The sequence below is a fragment of the Botryllus schlosseri genome, chromosome 14 (genome assembly GCF_051294905.1).
Source record: "Botryllus schlosseri isolate E-star chromosome 14, Bs_hap1, whole genome shotgun sequence".
NCBI lineage: Eukaryota > Metazoa > Chordata > Ascidiacea > Stolidobranchia > Styelidae > Botryllus > Botryllus schlosseri.
Genome location: NC_137249.1, coordinates 3,814,373 through 3,834,065, shown reverse-complemented (window position 1 = coordinate 3,834,065; position 19,693 = coordinate 3,814,373). Strand labels below are relative to the sequence as shown.

The 19,693-nt window shown below is 41.9% G+C and overlaps 1 protein-coding gene across 6 annotated transcripts in view; it reads right to left on the bottom strand.

Moving 5' to 3' along the window:
* Nucleotides 1-1,029: 1,029 nt before the first annotated feature.
* Nucleotides 1,030-19,693, bottom strand: part of LOC145455240 (uncharacterized) — a 158,244-nt gene continuing 139,580 nt past the window's right edge. The window contains exons 2-19 of one of the 6 annotated variants that reach the window (XM_080333187.1): nucleotides 13,540-13,638; nucleotides 12,963-13,154; nucleotides 12,336-12,472; nucleotides 9,408-9,559; nucleotides 9,129-9,302; nucleotides 7,926-8,071; nucleotides 7,278-7,465; nucleotides 7,038-7,218; nucleotides 6,664-6,977; nucleotides 5,907-6,108; nucleotides 5,662-5,826; nucleotides 5,029-5,196; nucleotides 4,535-4,702; nucleotides 3,847-4,032; nucleotides 3,403-3,573; nucleotides 2,859-3,029; nucleotides 1,906-2,021; nucleotides 1,030-1,303 (exon numbers count right to left, since the gene is read on the bottom strand). In XM_080333187.1, the coding sequence (XP_080189313.1) occupies nucleotides 1,223-1,303; nucleotides 1,906-2,021; nucleotides 2,859-3,029; nucleotides 3,403-3,573; nucleotides 3,847-4,032; nucleotides 4,535-4,702; nucleotides 5,029-5,196; nucleotides 5,662-5,826; nucleotides 5,907-6,108; nucleotides 6,664-6,977; nucleotides 7,038-7,218; nucleotides 7,278-7,465; nucleotides 7,926-8,071; nucleotides 9,129-9,302; nucleotides 9,408-9,559; nucleotides 12,336-12,472; nucleotides 12,963-13,154; nucleotides 13,540-13,591 (2,964 nt within the window). In that variant the 5' untranslated portion in view covers nucleotides 13,592-13,638 and the 3' untranslated portion in view covers nucleotides 1,030-1,222. Of the gene's footprint in view, nucleotides 1,304-1,905; nucleotides 2,022-2,858; nucleotides 3,030-3,402; nucleotides 3,574-3,846; nucleotides 4,033-4,534; nucleotides 4,703-5,028; nucleotides 5,197-5,661; nucleotides 5,827-5,906; nucleotides 6,109-6,663; nucleotides 7,219-7,277; nucleotides 7,466-7,925; nucleotides 8,072-9,128; nucleotides 9,303-9,407; nucleotides 9,560-12,335; nucleotides 12,473-12,962; nucleotides 13,155-13,539; nucleotides 13,641-19,693 lie in introns of all 6 variants that reach the window. The other 5 variants (XM_080333186.1, XM_080333185.1, XM_080333189.1 and 2 more) reach the window with 5 other exon arrangements.

Below are 19,693 nucleotides of genomic sequence, written 5' to 3'. Positions count from 1 at the left end.
CGCCCCCCTATCGCCCCCTTCGCTATTTTCGCCCCCCGTCGCCCCCTTTGTCCATTTTCGCCCCCCTGTCGCCCCCTTCGTCATTTTCGCCCCCCTAGATCGCCAAATCGCCCCCTGGGGGGCGATATCGCCCACGTTGGGAACCACTGGTCTAACCCCAATATCGATTCTTTAGTCGCTGAAAAGTATTGTTAGGTATCGTGCGCAGCTCATAGTTGACGATAGAATGAAAGTGATGATCGTTATAATTTTTAACAAAATATTTTTTATTTTGTACTGACCAAGCCCGTCGTCCATTTTTGAGAACCCAGCATTGTACAGACGTAAAGTCTTAGAACCGTGTGGCCTATTTTTATCTCGATAATAAATTCATTCGGCCCGCTGCCTCTACGAAATTTGAAAAGTGGCTCGAGTTGGCGACTCCTGCTATAACCTATATTGGGGACAGGTACCGACGTGGCGTAGTGTATGTGAGCCATGTACCGCTGTTTGAATTTTAGTTAATTCGATATTCGTTACTCGATTCACAATTAATAAAACATCAATCACTACTTCAATCATCTTGCGAGGCTTTAATCATGCCTCAAAATTAGACTTGACTTCGTGACTTGACTCGTGACTTGAATCGACTTGCCTAGAGTCACCTCTAAATATCGAGTGACTTCATTTGACTCGAGTCACCTTCAAAACCAGATGATTTGACTTGACTCGAGATAAAATGTGGAATGACTCGAAGTGACTTGTGACTCGAAGTCATAGCGACTTGATCCCAACACTGCCTACGCCGCTCGGCACCTGTATACGTTGCGAGGGCTTGGTACAGAAACCTGTCTTGGAAATGGTAGCATCTTTTTGTACAAGGGTAACAAAAAGCAGTGAAATAACCACTTGTAACTTTAATTATGTTCACGACTGTAAATCGATGAGGCATGTGATCAGGTACGACTGGTTGTAATGCTGCTAACCTGCCTGTGTAGGTGTATCTTTCTGCGCTTCTGAGAGCTCAATCGCACGTATAGCACGAGTCCATTTGTATTGTCAAGTTTATTTTTTTACCAAGCAAATACTGGACGGTGTAAATGCGATCATAGTCACCTTACTTCATTATAATTCGATATCAGGATGCGACTGAAATATCGCGAAATTTCAACATAAAGAAATAACTTAGTTAAAATTGTAAATGTCGGCGATAGAGACCCCTCGCGACATGACAGCGAAGACTTTATCCCTGAGTAGAACACTCCCAAGGTTGACAGGTTTCTGTTTTCTCTGTCGTTAAATCGCAGCTGCTCTGGGGGAAAACCTAAAACAGATATGTCACGTCAGTATGCGACAATGTCCCTAGTAATCTCATATGGACTTCAAGCAGCGGGGGTAGCCAAGGTGAAGATGCTTGGAGATTCAAACATTTTAGCATGGATGTGATGTGATATTGTGAGTTGTGACTTTCCTAAGGAAATGGCGCCGTAGACTAGCATTTGACGGGGCAGAGTGCTTTTTGCAATTGGCTTAGTCAGGGAGAGAGGATCGAGGAATGCGACGCTAGATAATTCTAGTTGTCTAATTGGCCTAATTATGGCAAAATGCCTGTAACTTAATTTGTTAAATGTGAGTATGCGCTAATTCTAATCTAATTTCTCGTTTTTCTGGAATGTTACAGGAGAAATGTATAGTGCGACACGAGCCAAGCTTGGTATACGGACATAACCCATTCTCGTGCCTATGGAAACGAACTCAGAATTATTCGACCTGAACTCGATTTTTGTTGCATTGCCTTTTCGAATTCAGTAATTCTAATAGTAATGTAATTTAGAAAAGCTGATTGTTTTCCGGTTTTCCAACACTGCTGCACCATTTTAAGTAAAAGCATGCGCGATGACACAAAAGAAACAAATCACTTCGCACCTCTGTATAAACGCCGTTGCTCAGGGTGTAACAATATCTAACTCGTTTCCTCATGCAAGATGAGCCGCTGTACTGACAATTTGCCTGCGTCCATCCAGACCAGTGGTATCCTTGACCTGAAAACACGAGAGGGCGTTAAAGGAATTCAGGTGCGAAGTAGGCATGTATCCTATCCATCGGAATGCGGGGAAAGTAAACATTGTTTCGATGACTGCTGCGTGACAAATGACACCCAATTTACAAATGAATAAGGCGTGATTTCGTATGCTAACATAAGCAGTAAGCATAAGCATAAGTAGAAGTTATCATGTTCAAAATGGCTAATGGAAGACTGCAAGCGAAACAACAACGGAAGCACAATTAGCTACTAACAACATGTATTGTATACTCCTCTATATCGCAGTAAGAGTATTTTCTCACGAAAAATATAGTTCCAATATTGTATAGACACCGTTGGAGCCTCGAAACCTCAGCTAGCCGTAGTTCAGCATCGAAAAACACGTGACACAAGGCTGCTCGTAGGTATGAACGACATTTCTGTCAAGTCGTGATAGACCTTCACATTGGTCAGAAAGCACTACAAAATATTCGCACTACAGTTTGTTTACATGACGTGTAACGGGCATCTTTATCCCCGTGGCCAAAATAAAGGAAAATATTTGAATATATTAAGAAAACACTGTGCTACGGTCATCATAGGTTTATTATTATGTCATCCATTCAAATCACCACAAGATGGCGGTCCAAGGAAAAGAAGGAAAGAATCAAAACGACTTGGACTAGCCTAGTCTATTAAGCCTACAGTGGCTGTCTGGTAGTGTCAGAATATTATAATTTGCAAGTTCAATGTTGTGCGTTTGTATTAGTTTAAAGCAGTATATATGATTGTGATGAAATCATAACAAAGTCACGAATTTTAGTGTCACATCCTTTTCATGTACGTCTGAACTTACTGCAAGGAACATTGGGGCACGCCACAACTCTCTGTGATTGCCCTTGGCAATTGGTCGCTGGAGCTCCAGTCGGAGTTAGGCATGATCTTTGCTGGGTTTTCACTCTGTATGCGCCGCACTCTCCGCCGCAACTTGTTTCGTCTGTCCATGCGGTCCACGAGCCTGTAGGAGCTGCGGGGCAGACAGCGGGAGTTAAACTCGTGAGTTCTCGTATGCGTAACAACGGCGTAACCAGTGTAGTAGTAGTATCATAATATGATAATTTCCGAATGCCATAAATGCTACGAGAGACCTGGATAATACGAAACGAGAGACATTCGCCATTCTCTTTTTTATGAAAATTTACTCTGACTTGATATGAACTGGAGATTCAATTTCCAAGTTTTCACGAATTTAAGAAATCCAATTGAAATCTAATTTGGAAAAAAACTGTGTAGCTATAATTCTAATTCTAATTTATAATTGTCCAATCTCGGATTACAGTGCTGGAAGATCATAGATACTAGGGCGAGAGTCGTTACATGACATGCATCACTGAACTTACTGCAAGGAACAAAAGGACACGGTATGTCTCGCGTTGATGATCCGGGACATGTGTTAGCCGGAGCTCCCCCCGCAGTGACGCAAGATCGCCTTTGACGCTTGCTGGTGCTTGAGCCGCACGATGCACCGCAAGTTGTTTCATCTCGCCACGTGGTCCAGGAGCCTGGAGGTGCTGCATAGATGTATAGATCAATGGTTAGCGAACATCGGTTCCGGAATAACGCAAAACGGGCAATTGAGCCACTCAAAATTCAAGGCGTGGAGTTAGACACCACATTTTGGCCAATTTTATGTGTTCCGCCAATATTGTATGTGTCAATGTGCGATGCACGCCTTCGATTTAGACTGACACACCACATTCTGCATTGACGCACACAATATTCGCTGAAATATGGTGTTTAACTCCAGGCCTTGAATTTATACTGAAAAATACCGCAGTACTTACGTAGAACTATACAGGGCGGTGTGCCGCAGGTTGCTTGGGCTGTACCAACGCTTCCAGTGTGTGCACAAAGAGACGAACTGACTTGCACGCCATTTGATAAGCAAGGCCGCTCCCAGCTTTGTGTGCCGCCTCCACAAGTTTTGGTGCATCCGCCGACTGGTTGCCATCCTCCCCAGTTGCCTTGCACTTTAGGAAAACATGATGGATTTAGCGTGGTGGCGGAGCAATATGCAATAGGGAGAAAGACTAATTGCAACATTAGAAGAGTTTATAGACAATGATCATTGGACAATGGACACTACGATTAAAAGATTGGTAAACAAGTGACAGGGTCTATCAAGTCGACGTTAAGTCACGAATTAGTCAGTCTCTATAGCTTCTAAATAAGGAGCATGAGTTGATTTTGACTTGGACCCAGTCTTGTGTCGGATATTGATCTGTCCGATGGCATAGTTATTTTTCACACATGCAGTGACCTCATCTCATAAAAGTTTTACTGTGGTCAGGGGTGGCCAAGTTCTTTTTTAGCATCATTTGGAAACGTTTCGATGGTATTAACACGACTTTGTATCACGTATAGCGCGTACGGATTATTTTCAATACTCGGGTATTATATCCATATCGTTACGAAAGATATAGCTTAGTTATGATTTCGATACCATCATAACCATTCATAACTACTTCAGACCTGGTGGGGGTGCTGTTGGACACGGGCCCGCATAACATTGCTGCGTGTCCTGCCCCGACGCACCGCAATTGGCCGGTGAGGTAGGTTGACCGGCGTATAGACAGGATCGTGTTCTCTGTCCGCTGCCGCAGGAAACCTGGCAAGGTCCCCATAGACCCCATTGGGCGACTATAACAGAAATATGACCGTGTTTGGCATGGGAAGGATGTGATATTGAGTCTAGTGTTTGCGGTTCCAGTCATACACCCGCATATGTCTCTACTGTATAAGTGTATACTAAGGAGAAACTGCAAATACATGGAATGTGTTTCAGATACGCAGATATAAATGTTGACCTTCCTTCGCTGGAATGATCACAATGTTCTGCTTTGTGATGCGTTGTGAAAGTCGGAATTTTGGAAAGGATATTCGTGTATGTAATAGGCCTTGGGAGGGCATAATATGTGGACAACATGGCATCAGCCGAAAGAGTCAAGAAATAAGTCACTGCCAACCTGGAGGAGGATTTGTAGGACATGGGCCCGCGTAGCATTGTTGCGTTGTTTGTCCGAAACCGCAAGCAGAAGGAGCAGTTGGCTGGCCGGCGTAAAGACAAGATCGCGACTGCGTGCCAGAGCCACAGCTGGCGCCGCAAGGCCCCCATTGACTCCACTGCGCAGATACTAGACAAAAATCATTGGATGTAACATACTGTTTACACCGGTAGTACATGGTAACAATGATTTGGTTCACATAGTACATCTCTCAAGGTAACTTAACTAACGGATGGATGAAAGAATATTATTCAAATGTAATCTTGCATAGAGTACAAGCCTTAGGGGTAAATGCCGACAGTGGTCCCTGTACACATGAGCATGCTACACTTAAACATATGGGCTCAAAGTTAGGGCTACGGTTGGTTTTAGGATGATGATGTCACAATTCCATCTGTCGTTGTTCATTGTGTCGCATGCTTATGTGTAGGGCAATCACCGACATCATGAGTGGCTGTGTGTCAGAAAGAGACCATATCTGTGGGTTCGATTTGATTCAGTCTTTCGTACAGGCACGGATACAATCCAACGGCGTGTCTTTTTTGAGATATAAGTATAGGTTCGCATTTTGACTGATTAACCTAATTTTGATACCTGGAGGGGGAGTTGGACATGCTACAATGAAGCATTGCTGGCTTGCTGGGCCACCACCACAATTAGCGGGGGCTGTTTCTTGGCCGTTGTAATAGCATCGTCGTGTTCTCTGTCCGGGTCCACATGTCTCCGAGCATTGCCCCCATACACCCCACTGCGCGTAAACTTGAAAAAAATACAATTGAGATACAAGAATCCCACGGCTGTATACGAGAATCCCACGCGCAAAATGACCGGAATATTACCTGGCTGTGGCGGTCCGATAGTCGGGCAATTCAGTCCGGTGCATGGTTCGGAAGCCGGGCCTCCACCGCAATTCGCAGCCGCGACCTTGGTGTTGCCGGCGAAGCAATCTCTAGTGCGCGTTCCTTGCCCACAAAAACTGGAGCAATCCGACCATTGGCCCCAGCTTACTGCCACTGGATTTGGTGTAAATCCTCCATGACTCTGTGCCGTAAAAAATAATCGAGATTTAAACGGAATCCAGGAAATATTTAGTGCTAGGATTATATTGAAAAACGTATTGTACATCAGCAATCGTATCACCAACTGATATCGGGATATCGGTATACATTACTCTTGGAAATATTTGTAAATCTACCCAAATTATACCAGTAAATTTGTAGTGTCGGTTATATGTCTGTTGAGATAGTATAAAGGTGCACGCTAAAATTAATTTTACTTGCTTTTGGACGGTAAAAAATATTGATCAAATTTGTACAAGCAATTTCCGGGATAATCAGTATTTCAGATCTACTTTTGCATTTGTAAAAGCAATCTACTGGATGATCAGTATTTAGAATTTGGTTTTGCATTCGTAATAGCAGCTTACTGGATAATTAGTCTTTACAACATTACTAATGCATTTACATTTCGTTAATTTTACGCGTTAATGGTCTTATTCTGGCTTTCGTCAATACACCGCGTTGTAATGACCAAGCAAATTACGAAATCGACTTCCGTACGAGATTTTGAACAGTGTCGAGTGTTGGCATTGTGTACCTTCTTTTTGTGATAACAATCCGGAATCTCGCAGCAGCCGTCCGTGTATTCAGACAAGTCGGGAAATAACGACGACGAAGATCCCGCGAAGATATTCTTGTACGGGCAGAACAAATCGGACAAATCCGTGTCTCCGCCCTGAAGCCCTTGGAGCAGGTACACGAGAAGAGTGTTCGAACTGCTTCCGCCGCCCAATCCAGGGATCAAACCACCGAGACCTCCGATTCCTCCCAACCCGAGACCCGGGATGCCCCCTGTCGCACCGCCAAGTCCACCGAGCGCGCCTCCTAGTCCGCCTAGCGCGCCGCCTAGACCTGGAACACTGCCGAATAGTCCACCTCCTAGCAAACCGCCTGAAAGACCCGATAACCCACCTAAGCCACCCGAACCACCGCTTAAAGCGGACAACAAAGCAAAATCCCCAGAGACCAGCGAGGCATAATTGAGACAACAGTCTGTGATCGGGCACCAGGACAGTTTCGTCAACAAATCGTCCGGTGCTGGTCCGATTCCGCACGGCATTCTTCTGTAAGCTTTAGGTCCGAAGTCAAACCACTAAAATAAACATCAATATTTTAGATTAAGGACCACGAGAACAAAAATACTTCACGTACATTGGCCGAACATTGCGTTTCAGATACATCTTGGGTGTATAACGACGGGTAGACTTCCGCTTGGATACCAAGACCGCCGAAGAGATTTTGAGCGAAGCTGGATGCCATGTAACATTGCGAACCGACAGGCAAATCCTCGTCCCAGCAACCGCTCACAAGACTGCATTCCAGCTTGGATTTCGATCCGACTAAAATTTGAACGTGAATGGAATAAAAGCCGCCAAGTGTCTCAGCGTTACGATGTATAGCAGTGGTTTTAAGCCTTAATAACCCGTGGTACCAGTTGCTTGATTGCAAATGAGGTAATAAATATGGGAGATAGAACCCCAAATTCCCCTGCGTACGCCAATGCACAAGTCTTACCACTAAAACATTCACAATTCCATTATTTACCACGCCTAATTGCGCGCTACCGATCATGGACAAGACTAGTGTGTTATCACAAATCGTATGTACAAGTCGGGTGCGTGTCTTGGCCTTCAGTAGAGCCCCTGCATGAGACTGTCCCTATTAAGACTAACTGGTGTATAGATATCGAAATTCACTTTACGACACTGCAAAATACTACATCTCCTACCGTCTACAATTCTACATCCAAGAATCAACCTTATTTACATCATGCGAATTGAACATGAATACATTACTCACCAGGATACGCTTTTCGGAGGCCGGTGATGGAACATGCGAATTGTCCGACAGAATTGTAGGCGGACGTGTCGAAAATAGACTCGAATACTTGAAGGATGAAGGCTCCCTTCCAGGGCGTCCACGGCAAGAAATATTTCGTAATGTATCTGAACGTAGGAATTTGTATCAAAACGTATTCAAATTGATCGCGAGATTCACGTGACATGGGTCTCATATGACTAACAATTATAAGCGTGTAGCCGGCACAGTGCACCCAGTTTAGCACGCGAAATACGGGGGCAGCTATAATAGGGTTACCATATTTTGGAAATCTGAAAAGAGGACTCCTTACAAGATTTTCAGACTTGCAATATCGGAGGAAAATCCTGAAAAAATGGTAAATTTTGCCCACTTCGTGGTCGGCTGACAAGAAAAGGTCAGCTCAGCTCCCTAAATAGCCGCCGTTACTTCAGTGCTGATTTAGTGTATCTCAGTCGAATTTTGCCCTATATGTATGTATATGTATATGTTTTCAATACAACATCCATTGCAATAAAATATTTATTGAACTTTTCGGGTGCCCCTTTTCAAGAGTTAACGTCACACCAAAGGGATTAAAACAGACTTGAAAGTAAAACCAAAAAGGTAAGTATGACGTAACAATCATAATTATGCTACATGCCATGAAGTCCGCATTGTAACAGTGGCAACAATAATATACTTTGAAATGTACGGTAAGCGCAATTTGAAAATAAACCATTACAAACCACAATTAAAACCAGTGGGAAATTTGTAAGTTATTGAGAAGATCTTTTTGTCTACATAATCCAAACACTTTTAAATGGATCTGCCTCGCACAATGACAGTGAACATTTCGTCATTATAGTTTTGAGCGCAAGAAGGGTTTTCACTGGAATGCTATAAAGTTTTGGAAATATTCCTTAAGCTACATGCCAAATCTTTTGAATATCGGCTGTAGATAACGGGTTAATCGGTGGAGGCGCTAGTTATCGATTTTTATCGGCATAGGCTCAAAATTCCGATATCGGTGGGGCCCAAATTATTGTCTAGTTTAGAGGTTACATCGCGATAGCCGCCATGATATCCGTCAGAATGTGTAATTAGATGCAATGATATTTCGGCAAAGAACCTGAGCTGTCAGGACTCATGCGTACATATGTCCGAAAACGTCGATTGGACCATACCGTAACGTAGTAGACTTACTTCCATTGGTTAGAAGTTGCTCCGAAATAACATGTTGGTGTTCCTTGCATGAAGCCTTCCCCCAAAATCGACCTCATAAAGGCAAGCTTGTAATCGTAACAGCACGTAGGATCTGACATACACTGCGTGGGATCGTTCTGCTTCGCGTAGTCGTAACGTCCACCGCAAGCTACCCTGTAAACGTTCACATCACCTTTTAACAGTGGCTGATATGGGATATATATGTTTGAGAATCTTTAGTATATATAAAGCATGACATAATTGTGAATAGGCGCTAACCTGTAGCAGTACTTGACGTGTACTGGACATTCCGGAAATAGGGAGGATTGCAGAAAACCGCTGCCTCCTCCAAGCGCAAGTGCCGCAAACGAAAACGACAAACTTCTTTGTCCTGCCTCGGCGTTGAAGTTTGGGTCAACGCTTTGGCCCAGCTGCGATGTAATAATGATTAGAATTTTCACAGCGAAGCCGATGAGGCTTGTGACTTGGGCGAGGCGAGTTTCACCCATTGTGACGCCACAACAACATACATGATGTGGAAAAGTCAAATATTTGCCTTTTATGCAACACAAAAGAGTATAGTGCCTGTTCTATAGCACATTAAAGAGTATGTGGTATATTTCGAAATAGGCTACCTATTGCATTGCACTTTGTGATAATGTTGTGGTTTGATCATTACTTTACAGATATGCCATTTCACTAACGCGTATAGCTTTGTAGCCTACTACATGTTTCTTACACTGCGAAACGCCCAATAGGTTTACAGCAGGGCCGGCCAACCCGTGGCCCGCGGGCCACATGTGGCCCGCTAGAAGGTTTTGAGTGGCTCGCGAGGTAATTTCCGAAATTAGTAATATAATACAGAATGGATTACACAGATTGTGAACTTGCAAGGCCAACCAAAAATTTGATTAGTCTTGCCGCAACACTTGAGATGTGATGACCAAAATATCAGTTCCGACGCATAGACGCTTGAGATAGATCTATCAAAAGTAAAAGTTTTCTTCACGTTTCGCGCAACATGTTGTCTCTCGATTTCTTGCTCTAAATATTGTTAACCCTTTGTGAATATGAAAGAACGCCTAATTTATCAGATTGAGTCTAATTATATTCGCGATTACGAGACAAAGTGTCGTTCAACATATGCGACCTTGCGTTTGCGCTAGCAGAAAGACCGTCGACGATGAAACCTAGGCACAAAATGATTGATGCATGTTGGTCGAAGCTTTCGATATCGATATGTCCAGGCGACGAATAGTCCAGTCATTGCAAACTGCGCCCAGCGATATACAGCAGGCTCGCAATATAGTCAAGTGACAATATTATTGACCTATGAACTGGAAAAATTTTCGCGCATGGCGCGGCTAGTGGCCCGCGTAATAGTTCGTCCATCGAATGTGGCCCTTTGGCCAAAAAGGTTGGCCAGCCCTGGTTTACAGCCTTCCGCAGTGGATGTTGTCGTTGTTTGTAGTATTCATGGTGTTTGCCGAGTAGTCTTCTACACCAGTCCAATTTTCTATAGATAAACCTCCAACACTTCGGTAGGAATCCTGGAGTCGACCTCGGTCGGACTCGAAACAGCAACCCATTGGTGTTGCAGCTGTGGATTATGCCACTACGCTATCTCGCCGCTCTTCCGCGGTGGAAAATAGTATCGAAACTATAATTATGATCGGTAAACTAACTCTTATAATAGCAAGGGGGTAAAATTTCAGTACTTGAAAAACTCAACTTTGCCTACTCGAATCGAATCATTAGAATTAATACTCGATTCGGATTCGAACTCAGCCCCATTACTTGTGATGCTACAGCAGACCTGGAAAACTAGATGTAAGTGAGTATAATACAGGGGGACCTACGGTCACATTCCAAGTCACAGTCGTTGAACTATCTGGGTGCCAAATATTCATGTTAAACTGCACATCGGGGGTCTTCAACAATGACTTTTTTTTCAAATTGTACTGGCTACTTGATGAAATTGTTAGGATACCTAATTAAATGCTGCACGCCAAATTTCGTTCAATTCCAACCCCGTAGCCGCATTACTACAAGAGAAGAAAGTTTTTTATTTATTATATAAAAATAAAGAAAAAAAATCCAAATTTTCTGTTCACCCCATGAAACTGTTAGGTTGTTTATAGAAACGATGCTCACCCAATTTGCCTAACCAGTGAAAGTGGAGTTATTGCACTCGAAAAATTTAGATTTACGGTGACCAGGTTATGATTTAATTCATTTTATTCATTCACATGTCCATTTCCGATGAACTCCAGACTAATCTACTTTTAAATATCGGCTTACCATACGCACCGAAATCGCGATTGGTCATGCTATGAATAGACATTGGGATTCGTTATGGTCGCGAATGAATTTCGTCATCAATATTAGTAGTTTGACATATTATTATCAAATATTTATCATTTCTCAGCATAATGTGATAAATCAAGTCATTAGTTGCATACTGTTATTTCTTGACCACCTATCGGGATTGTTGGTATAGTTGAAATATATGGAAATCGCCCAAACGTACCTGAAAGAAATTTCTTTCGTGAGGAGCACAAGTTTCCAAGTCGGTATTTCTATATGGGGCGCACTATTTTCATCTAGTGGTCGCGTCTGTATACTGTGGGGCTCAGATTGCAAAGGGCGCTAGCTACTATATTAAAGTCCAAAAATTGAGTCGCATTGAATCGCGCGCACCGCGAACAAAGTTGCAACATTAGTTAAAATCGGGAGTTAATTTGTATATTAAATTTGTATCTCGGCGGCCGCCAACACATACTAATTGAATTGCTTGTTGACGGCCGCACAAATTTTCTTCTACCGCCGCAGGTTGGCCACCCCTGATTTAGACTCATTAGAGCGACATGCCGGTAATCTAATTCGACTCTAATTTGGAAAATGTTCCTTTGCTTTAATTTTAATTCTAATCCTGCTTCTGGTCTTCCTGAAAATGTTACAAGAGAACTGAGTTGTGCGAAACGGGCCGAGCTTGGTGTAGCCCAGGCTAGCGCGTTTGAACGAAGATTTCCAAGAACTGAGAACATTACCGAATCAAAAAGCGAATGAACATTACAAAGTTACTGTCATAGGCTATTATTAACCCTTATTATGCGATAAACGACACTGCATGAGCTATGCGCGAGTCCGCAGGCTTATGATGATTATGATAATTGCTGTGACATAACAATTGAATACACAAATTACCTCTCTTTTCACTTCTTCGGAATCTGCGCCCGGTACCTCATTGACGGCCTTGACCAGATCTTCTTTCTTGTCTTTCTCAAATGTGCCCTTTTGCTGCACAAAACTTTCAAATTTGCTAGCCCCATCCTGGAACGAGCCTGAAACGGTCATTGGAATGGTGAAGTCCTCTCAGCACGATGAGAATGTATTTAAAAAGACGTCGCCTGATCAACCCTAGCATGACTCTCGGCGAGGTTGTAAGCCTGCTGGTTCTCTTTCTGTAGATGTCATTGTGGTGTGATGTATTGGAAGTTGGTTTGGTGTAGGAGTGTAAGTTTATATCTAATTGACCACAAAATGTCCGCACATTTCAGTGTGCAGAAGTGATATTTTGAATCAGCAGCAGTTTTGACTTGAGGGATATAACACATATTTTTGGAGTTCGCTGTTTCGTTCCCGATGAATTATGGCGCCGAGCGCATATCACTTTAGGGGGAATATTATCAAATTCAGGACCAATTCTACATAATGAATATATGCTATTGATATATTATATAGTATGTAGAACTACGGGAATGAGACACCTTCTTGCACAGAGAGTTACAGAGAGTAGTTTGAGCCTACTGTACTAAAGGTATCTTTACTTACCGATGTTGTTTTGAAGGGCTTTTTCAGCATCCAAACGGCACTTCGGATTAGCGTTGGCAGATGAGTTGAAACAACATGCGACACCGCCTTGCCGCTGGATACTGCACGCTGCCTCAGTGGATACGTCTGTTGCTCCGCATTGGATAACGGTTCTTCCGTCTCCTGTGCATTGTTCGCTCCTCGACTGCGTTACTGAAAAGTGCAGTCAATACTATTACAGGCCCGTGCCTTACGGTAAATCACGAAACGACTGGCCCGAAAGGGTTTCTTCTGTTTGAAGAAGGCAGCAATTTGTAAGTACAAAAGTTCTTGCCGATGCAGAACTTCAATATACAGTTGAATAGTATATTCATATTGAAATGAACCCAAATATTTCCGGCTGACACTCGTCAGGGGTAATCGTCAGTAACTAATAGAGAATTGGAAAGTACATTGTATATCAACAAGACGACAATGCGTATCACATGTAACGGCTGAGTGCTCAACATCATGGGCGGGAAAATTTTGATACAAGGATTGCCAATATACTTTAGCAAGAAAAAAAATCTATACATTTCAGTCCATTACAATCACTTACCTAATACTCCCAGTAAAAAGCAAGCGGATAACCACTTGGCTCGGCACTGCATGGCCAGATGTTTTCTATACACGCCTATATGTTACTTAAAAAATATAACTATAAATACACGATAGTGGTCTCAGAATTACTTTTTAGAAGATAAATTTCACAGAATTGTACACATTCACGTTTGACTATTCGCGTTATACGCAAATGCAATATCGATGATTTATCGGGAATAGGGACTAACTGAAGTATGTGTATCTTCAATCGGTAACGAACTTTGGTGATTTCGGAAGAGACTCGGTGTCATTAACACGACTTGAGGTTTCGACATTATATATCGTCAGCGCTGGTGGGATGAATTTGCCATCTCATGATGTTTCACGGCGTACCATTGATGATTAAACAAGTAGCCTACATCGTAAAGAGAGAAGATCTAGTTTGATTCAAGTGCGCGATCAGTCCACCGAATGTGAACTATAGAATAAAGGTTTTAACAGTTAGCTCCTTTGATTGAATCGGTATCAGTTGGTATAAGTCGATATAACTCAAGAACGATAGAAAGATCAGTTTTATTGTCAATTCAAATTCGGATGAGCCAATGTAGATGCCGCTGTTGTTTGGAAACCAGTCAAAGGATGACTGGTTACTACGATTTCTCACGGGCTCACAGCACCGCATTCCCGGACTATTTCTGCGGTTATACTGTAGCTCCCCTCAGAGTACTTTAGTTGCAACAGGATTTGCGAACATGGGATGTCACCTCATATTCACGGTCGATCCCGCCATGAACTGACTATCAGTGCTTAGCGGAGCTGTATTTGTACACTCGTCGAGCCCTAAGTGCCTTGCCCTGCGGGCAACATTTTCTCAAGAATAAGTTAGCGGAAGTGACGAATACTTTTTAGATAAGAATATACCTGATCGCAAACGATCGCTATCTGTCAGAAAGATATCACCGACTTTCGATGGGTGCTGTGAAAATCCATGATTCCTAATTTTAGCGGGAACATAAATACAACTGGTTGTTAGAATATAACGTAGATGTACGTAAATACCACCACCTGGACGCGCTGCTTCAAACAATTGGAAAGTGAGGAGCATTCGATTTTGATGTAATCATTTCCGTTGATAATTACAAACGATTGCAGACGATTCTAAAATATTGGTATTCACACACAAATAGGAATAAGACGTCGTTACTTTAGCCCTTGATGCTATTGGGGCCTATACACGTCCACCAACTCATGTAGCCTAGCAAAGCATGATTTTAGGGTTCCCATACTTTGAAATTCGGAAAGGAACACACTTTTTACAAATCATAAAAGTGAGATTACCGGACACATCTTGTTGTGTGTCATTTTTCAGAGCTACTCCCGAATGACCCGCTCGAACGTCCCGTTTACAGATTTCGCGTCATTTATGGCGTTTTTTAGTTCAGCCTGTCCTCCTGGCTGTCAAAGCTATAAAGGAGGACGGATTGCCAAAAAGTAGGACAGTTAGGTGTGATCGGAGGACATTTTCGATTTCCCGAAAAAGGAGGGCATTTGATAACCCTGATGATATACAACCATCGCTGTTACTCAAATATAGAGTGTAGGTATAATGTCGTAAAGCTCCACTCAAATAGAAGTAGAAGCAATGATTACGAAAAAAGGTAGGTATTCGGGGCCTCTTTGCCTAAAAAACTGAAAACTGTTATGTCTAAGTATAAGTAGCCTAATATATAATGACCCTTTGAGGTCAAACCTACTTGGATACTCTGAAAAAGTATATTCGTTACTCACCAGATCCGAATTTTTTTTACAACTGAGATTAAATGTCAATTCGTGTTGAATTTGTTAATCTGTCGGCATGCTAATACAAAGTACTAATCTATATGTGAATTCCACGGCGTTCTGTCTTACAAAGAATAGAAAACACAGTCGACAAGTGAGGCAAATGAGGCAATGCCTCGCCTGTCGCCAATATGACTAAAAGAAAATTGTGACACATTCAATGATTATAACACCATATTAGTGATGCGTATTTTCCGTCGATGTTCCTGAATGACTAATTTTCAAACATTTTAACATACATAGTCACATAATTTACGCATTTATTGTTTAAAAGATATATCACGAAAGAAGTGGAGAGGCACGGGTGAGGCACATATACTGGTCAAGTCCACCTGTGATAGCGCAATTGTTCATAAACAGCTTCGAATTTGCAATATTAACTGCTGTGAATCGAATGCTAATATCGCACCTATACTGTTAGCTAGCTATCCTACAATCCCGGCGAAGTTGCACAATGCGTTATCGACTTCGCAAACCTACAGCGTATAGTGTAGTCGTGTAGTTGTGACGGTCAACATGTAGTACAGAGCAAATACTTTCCCTTGTTGATATATCTGTTAAGTATTTTCCATCCATACCTATATAGCTTCAATTGTGGATATTGTATTTACCGTACCTTCATTCGTAGCCGACGCGTTGAGAGTTCTAATGTGACAAGAAAACAAGTCGGTGACTGAATAAATTGCCATTTTGGGTATATAAATTTGTAAATATGACTGTAATGGGTCGTGAACCTCACCGCACGTCACTGTATAATGCAGTATATAAAATATTATATATATTATTTCAGCGACAATCATCCCCCGTCAGTATATCCTTTTGTTCTCGCTCAATAATCACGTATTTAATGACTAATCTCGATTTATTTTTAAATCTTCAATAGATCAAGTTCTAATTGATGATTTTCTAATTCTTGCGGCCGGGACAGGACGTTTTAATTTCACGGGTTGCCGCGGAAATCGTAATTTTACCGAGCATTCTGCAATGCTTTTGAATGAGCGACTGTTGAAGCGGTTTATTACAATTTTAATTGGAAGTATTTATGGATTCGCGCTGTAGAATCTACGCTGCCGAATTTTACAAAAGACTTCCCTATATTCCCACTATAGACGCGCTTTTTACCGATGCGTTTATCGGGAAGTTGATGGCAAATTATTATTATTAATTTATGTAGCAAGCGAGCAATTTTCCTATTACCCCGTTGAGTCACTGTTGTATCTACGCGTAATCAAAGGAAATGTCTTCCGTATCATGTCGGCTATCATTTTGCGGTGGTTAGCCAGGAGCAGTGCGGTATATGCGAGCCGGAAACGTGACGTAAAGAAATACTTCGATAACCTCTGGCCCGCATCGTATAGTTGCCCGTTGAAAAGACGAAAATGACACAATAACGAATATGTTTGATGCGCATTCGTCATTCCGTACGTGACGCACGGCTGGCAAGTATCGGGTGACAAAATATGGAGTTTTAAGGAATGTTGTTAAATGTTAACATGCTTGGACCACGTACAATTCGAGTACGCGATTCCGAGGGCAGTATCAATTGTAATGATTGGAGTTGAATAGTTAGAGTCGATTTTTCAAGTAACGAAATTAAACGCCTTTCGCGCTAGGAGTTATTTTATCAACGAAGAATATACTTCGTCCCAACATGGGAGCATTCATAGTTTGCATATGCAGTATGCACAGATCGTGTATATCTAATATACATTGTGTATTATGAGTCGGAGACATTCCTATTGCTATTGCTGGAAACTTCGGTCGGTCGTAATTCCACCTGCAAAACATGTTGCACTTGCGTGTGTTTGTCGAAACGACATTTCTGTATGTTAGTGAGCAAAAATCGCTATAAAATACAGTGATTGTCAAGAAAAACAAAATTTTGTGACGGCGTGTAACCCTGCAACTGGCCTTATATTCCTTGTGGCCTCAAAAAAAAACTATAATATGTGATCTTTACATATCATTATTACTATCATCATAGATCTGCACTCGAATATTCGGCTCGTATTCAAATGACCCGGCGATATGCTCGATCTTACCCAGTTCTGTAACAGTGCAATCACATATGCATCGGATACCAAACAGCATGGTATACGCTTATACGGGCTCTTGAAAACAATGCCAAGTGCATAAGCTGTTTCGTTGCGAATCTCAACTGCTTGTTAACGTAAATTGCCATCCGGAATTCGGGAAAATTGAGAAAGGCCAAACTTCCAACGACCCTGCCAATAGTTGGGAAATAAACTGTCGATTTTTCAATTTAAAACACGATAAACCTCGATTTCAATTGTTTGAGTTCATGTTTGTTTGTCGAAAAAGCGACTTCCATCGCCAAAACACATTACACAATTTCAATTATGGACGTGTCGAATTTCGACGATAATTCGCGTTTTATTGCGTCAAATGTAATCGGGTCGCATTTGCTGAGGAAGGTATATACCGCGGAAGATATAATATGGATTCAGAGAATATAGTTTGAAATGCCGGAAAAGAAACCTATGACCACGGTTTTGGCATCCCAAGTGGAAGCATGTAAAGTAGTTGACATATTATTTCTCACGTTCGCGACCCGTTGCAGTCCGACAATGAGGTATGTTTTGATTTTAGCTGTAATCCGGCGTCTCATACCTTGAATGAGTTATCCATTGTATAGCAGTGATTAGCAAATGAATGCCAGCTGGGTTTTCGTGATTTTTCGTGATAAAATGGCATGTTACAACTGTTGGAATGGTTATGCGACACTGGAGCATGCGGTACAATGAAAACCGCCAATCGACAAGCGATACTTTAGCCAACGACACTTGAGCAATTGAGCATATGTGACTTTATAACCCCGAACTAAACCTAACCATAACCTTAATCCTGATATTTCTCTAAGCCCTTATTTAGGTATATTCCTCTCAAAATAGGATCGAGGTATTAATCAAGACCACCTGTTCGTGACCTCATAGCGAACAGCATGAGTAATATCAATATCAATGTCATACAAGAAATCAAGGCGGTTTCCCTTTTCAAGTCACACGAATACATACTACTGATTTCTCTGCGCATATTGAGTTTCATTATCACTATTTCATATGAAAGTTATTGATAGTCATACATGATAATTTGATATACCTAAACTGATTTAATCATCGAGATATTAGATTACGATAACACAAGCCTTACGCAGCTTATGTACACGCGTTCAATAGCGTTGTACTTGTTTGCTTGGCACGCGCCTTGTATATTCACCGTATCATACAGTGATTTTTCCAAACTACGTACCAGTCGCTTCACTTAATTTAAAGACTGAGGTGTGAAAGCTTGTGTGAATCCAGGTATATTATCACGTTTATCTTTGCTTGCTTCACGTTGATAACAATCACACGATTCTTGGGTATTTCTTATCTATCATAAGTTCACGTTATGGCATGATGTATTTCATTTCCTGTGATCTTTGACTGTGATTTGGATCCACGATACATAACGTACAGAATTCTACAGTTATATATTGAACGTAACAAGTTGCAGTCAGCGAATATCTATGATATATATCTATTTAAGGGGTATATTAAGCATAACACTGCGCGTAGGCCTAGATAGCCTATATGCAAGCTAGTTTATGATATTCGACACAAAATGTTGAGTTTCATTCTACAAATTGCAACAGTGGGGTTACAAATGAATTAGATGTGCTACAATGGCTGCATTCAGCACGGAACTACTTCAAGTTCGTCGACGATATGATTAGATGGAAATTATTCGCTGACGGTGTCGAAACCAGATGTTTTCTGAACACCTTTCCGCGTATCTTTCCACTGGTATTATGAAATTGCATGTCGTGCAAAACTTGGAAACGCCGACCGCATCGCCGGGCTTTGCTGCTGCGACCTCTCGGGACTAATTTTCGAAATAGCACGCGGTGGATGTGATGTAAGCCTAAAATTACCTAACGATTCCATAATCATATCTCCGGATCGCCCCTAGCGATGCATGACTCAAATTGCGCGCGGTGTCGAGTTTGGGTTTAATGCTAGCATTAAATTTGATATTCTACTGACGTCACCTTTTTTGGCCTTTCTCGCAACACAAGGCATGCGTAAGATGCTCTCTGAAATACACAATACAAAGGAAATCGCTGATATCGCTATCGCTGAGACTTTGAATAACACATTATTCTTGACAAAGTGGAAATATTGCAGCCGTCGCAAGATCCGAAATGTAATATCAATATCATTGGCATATCCGTTTGTTCAATTCATTCACGAAGTTCTGTATGACAAGTTCACCATCAAAGCTTAGATATTACTGAAACTAGGATCTGACCGATACATTATGTCCATATT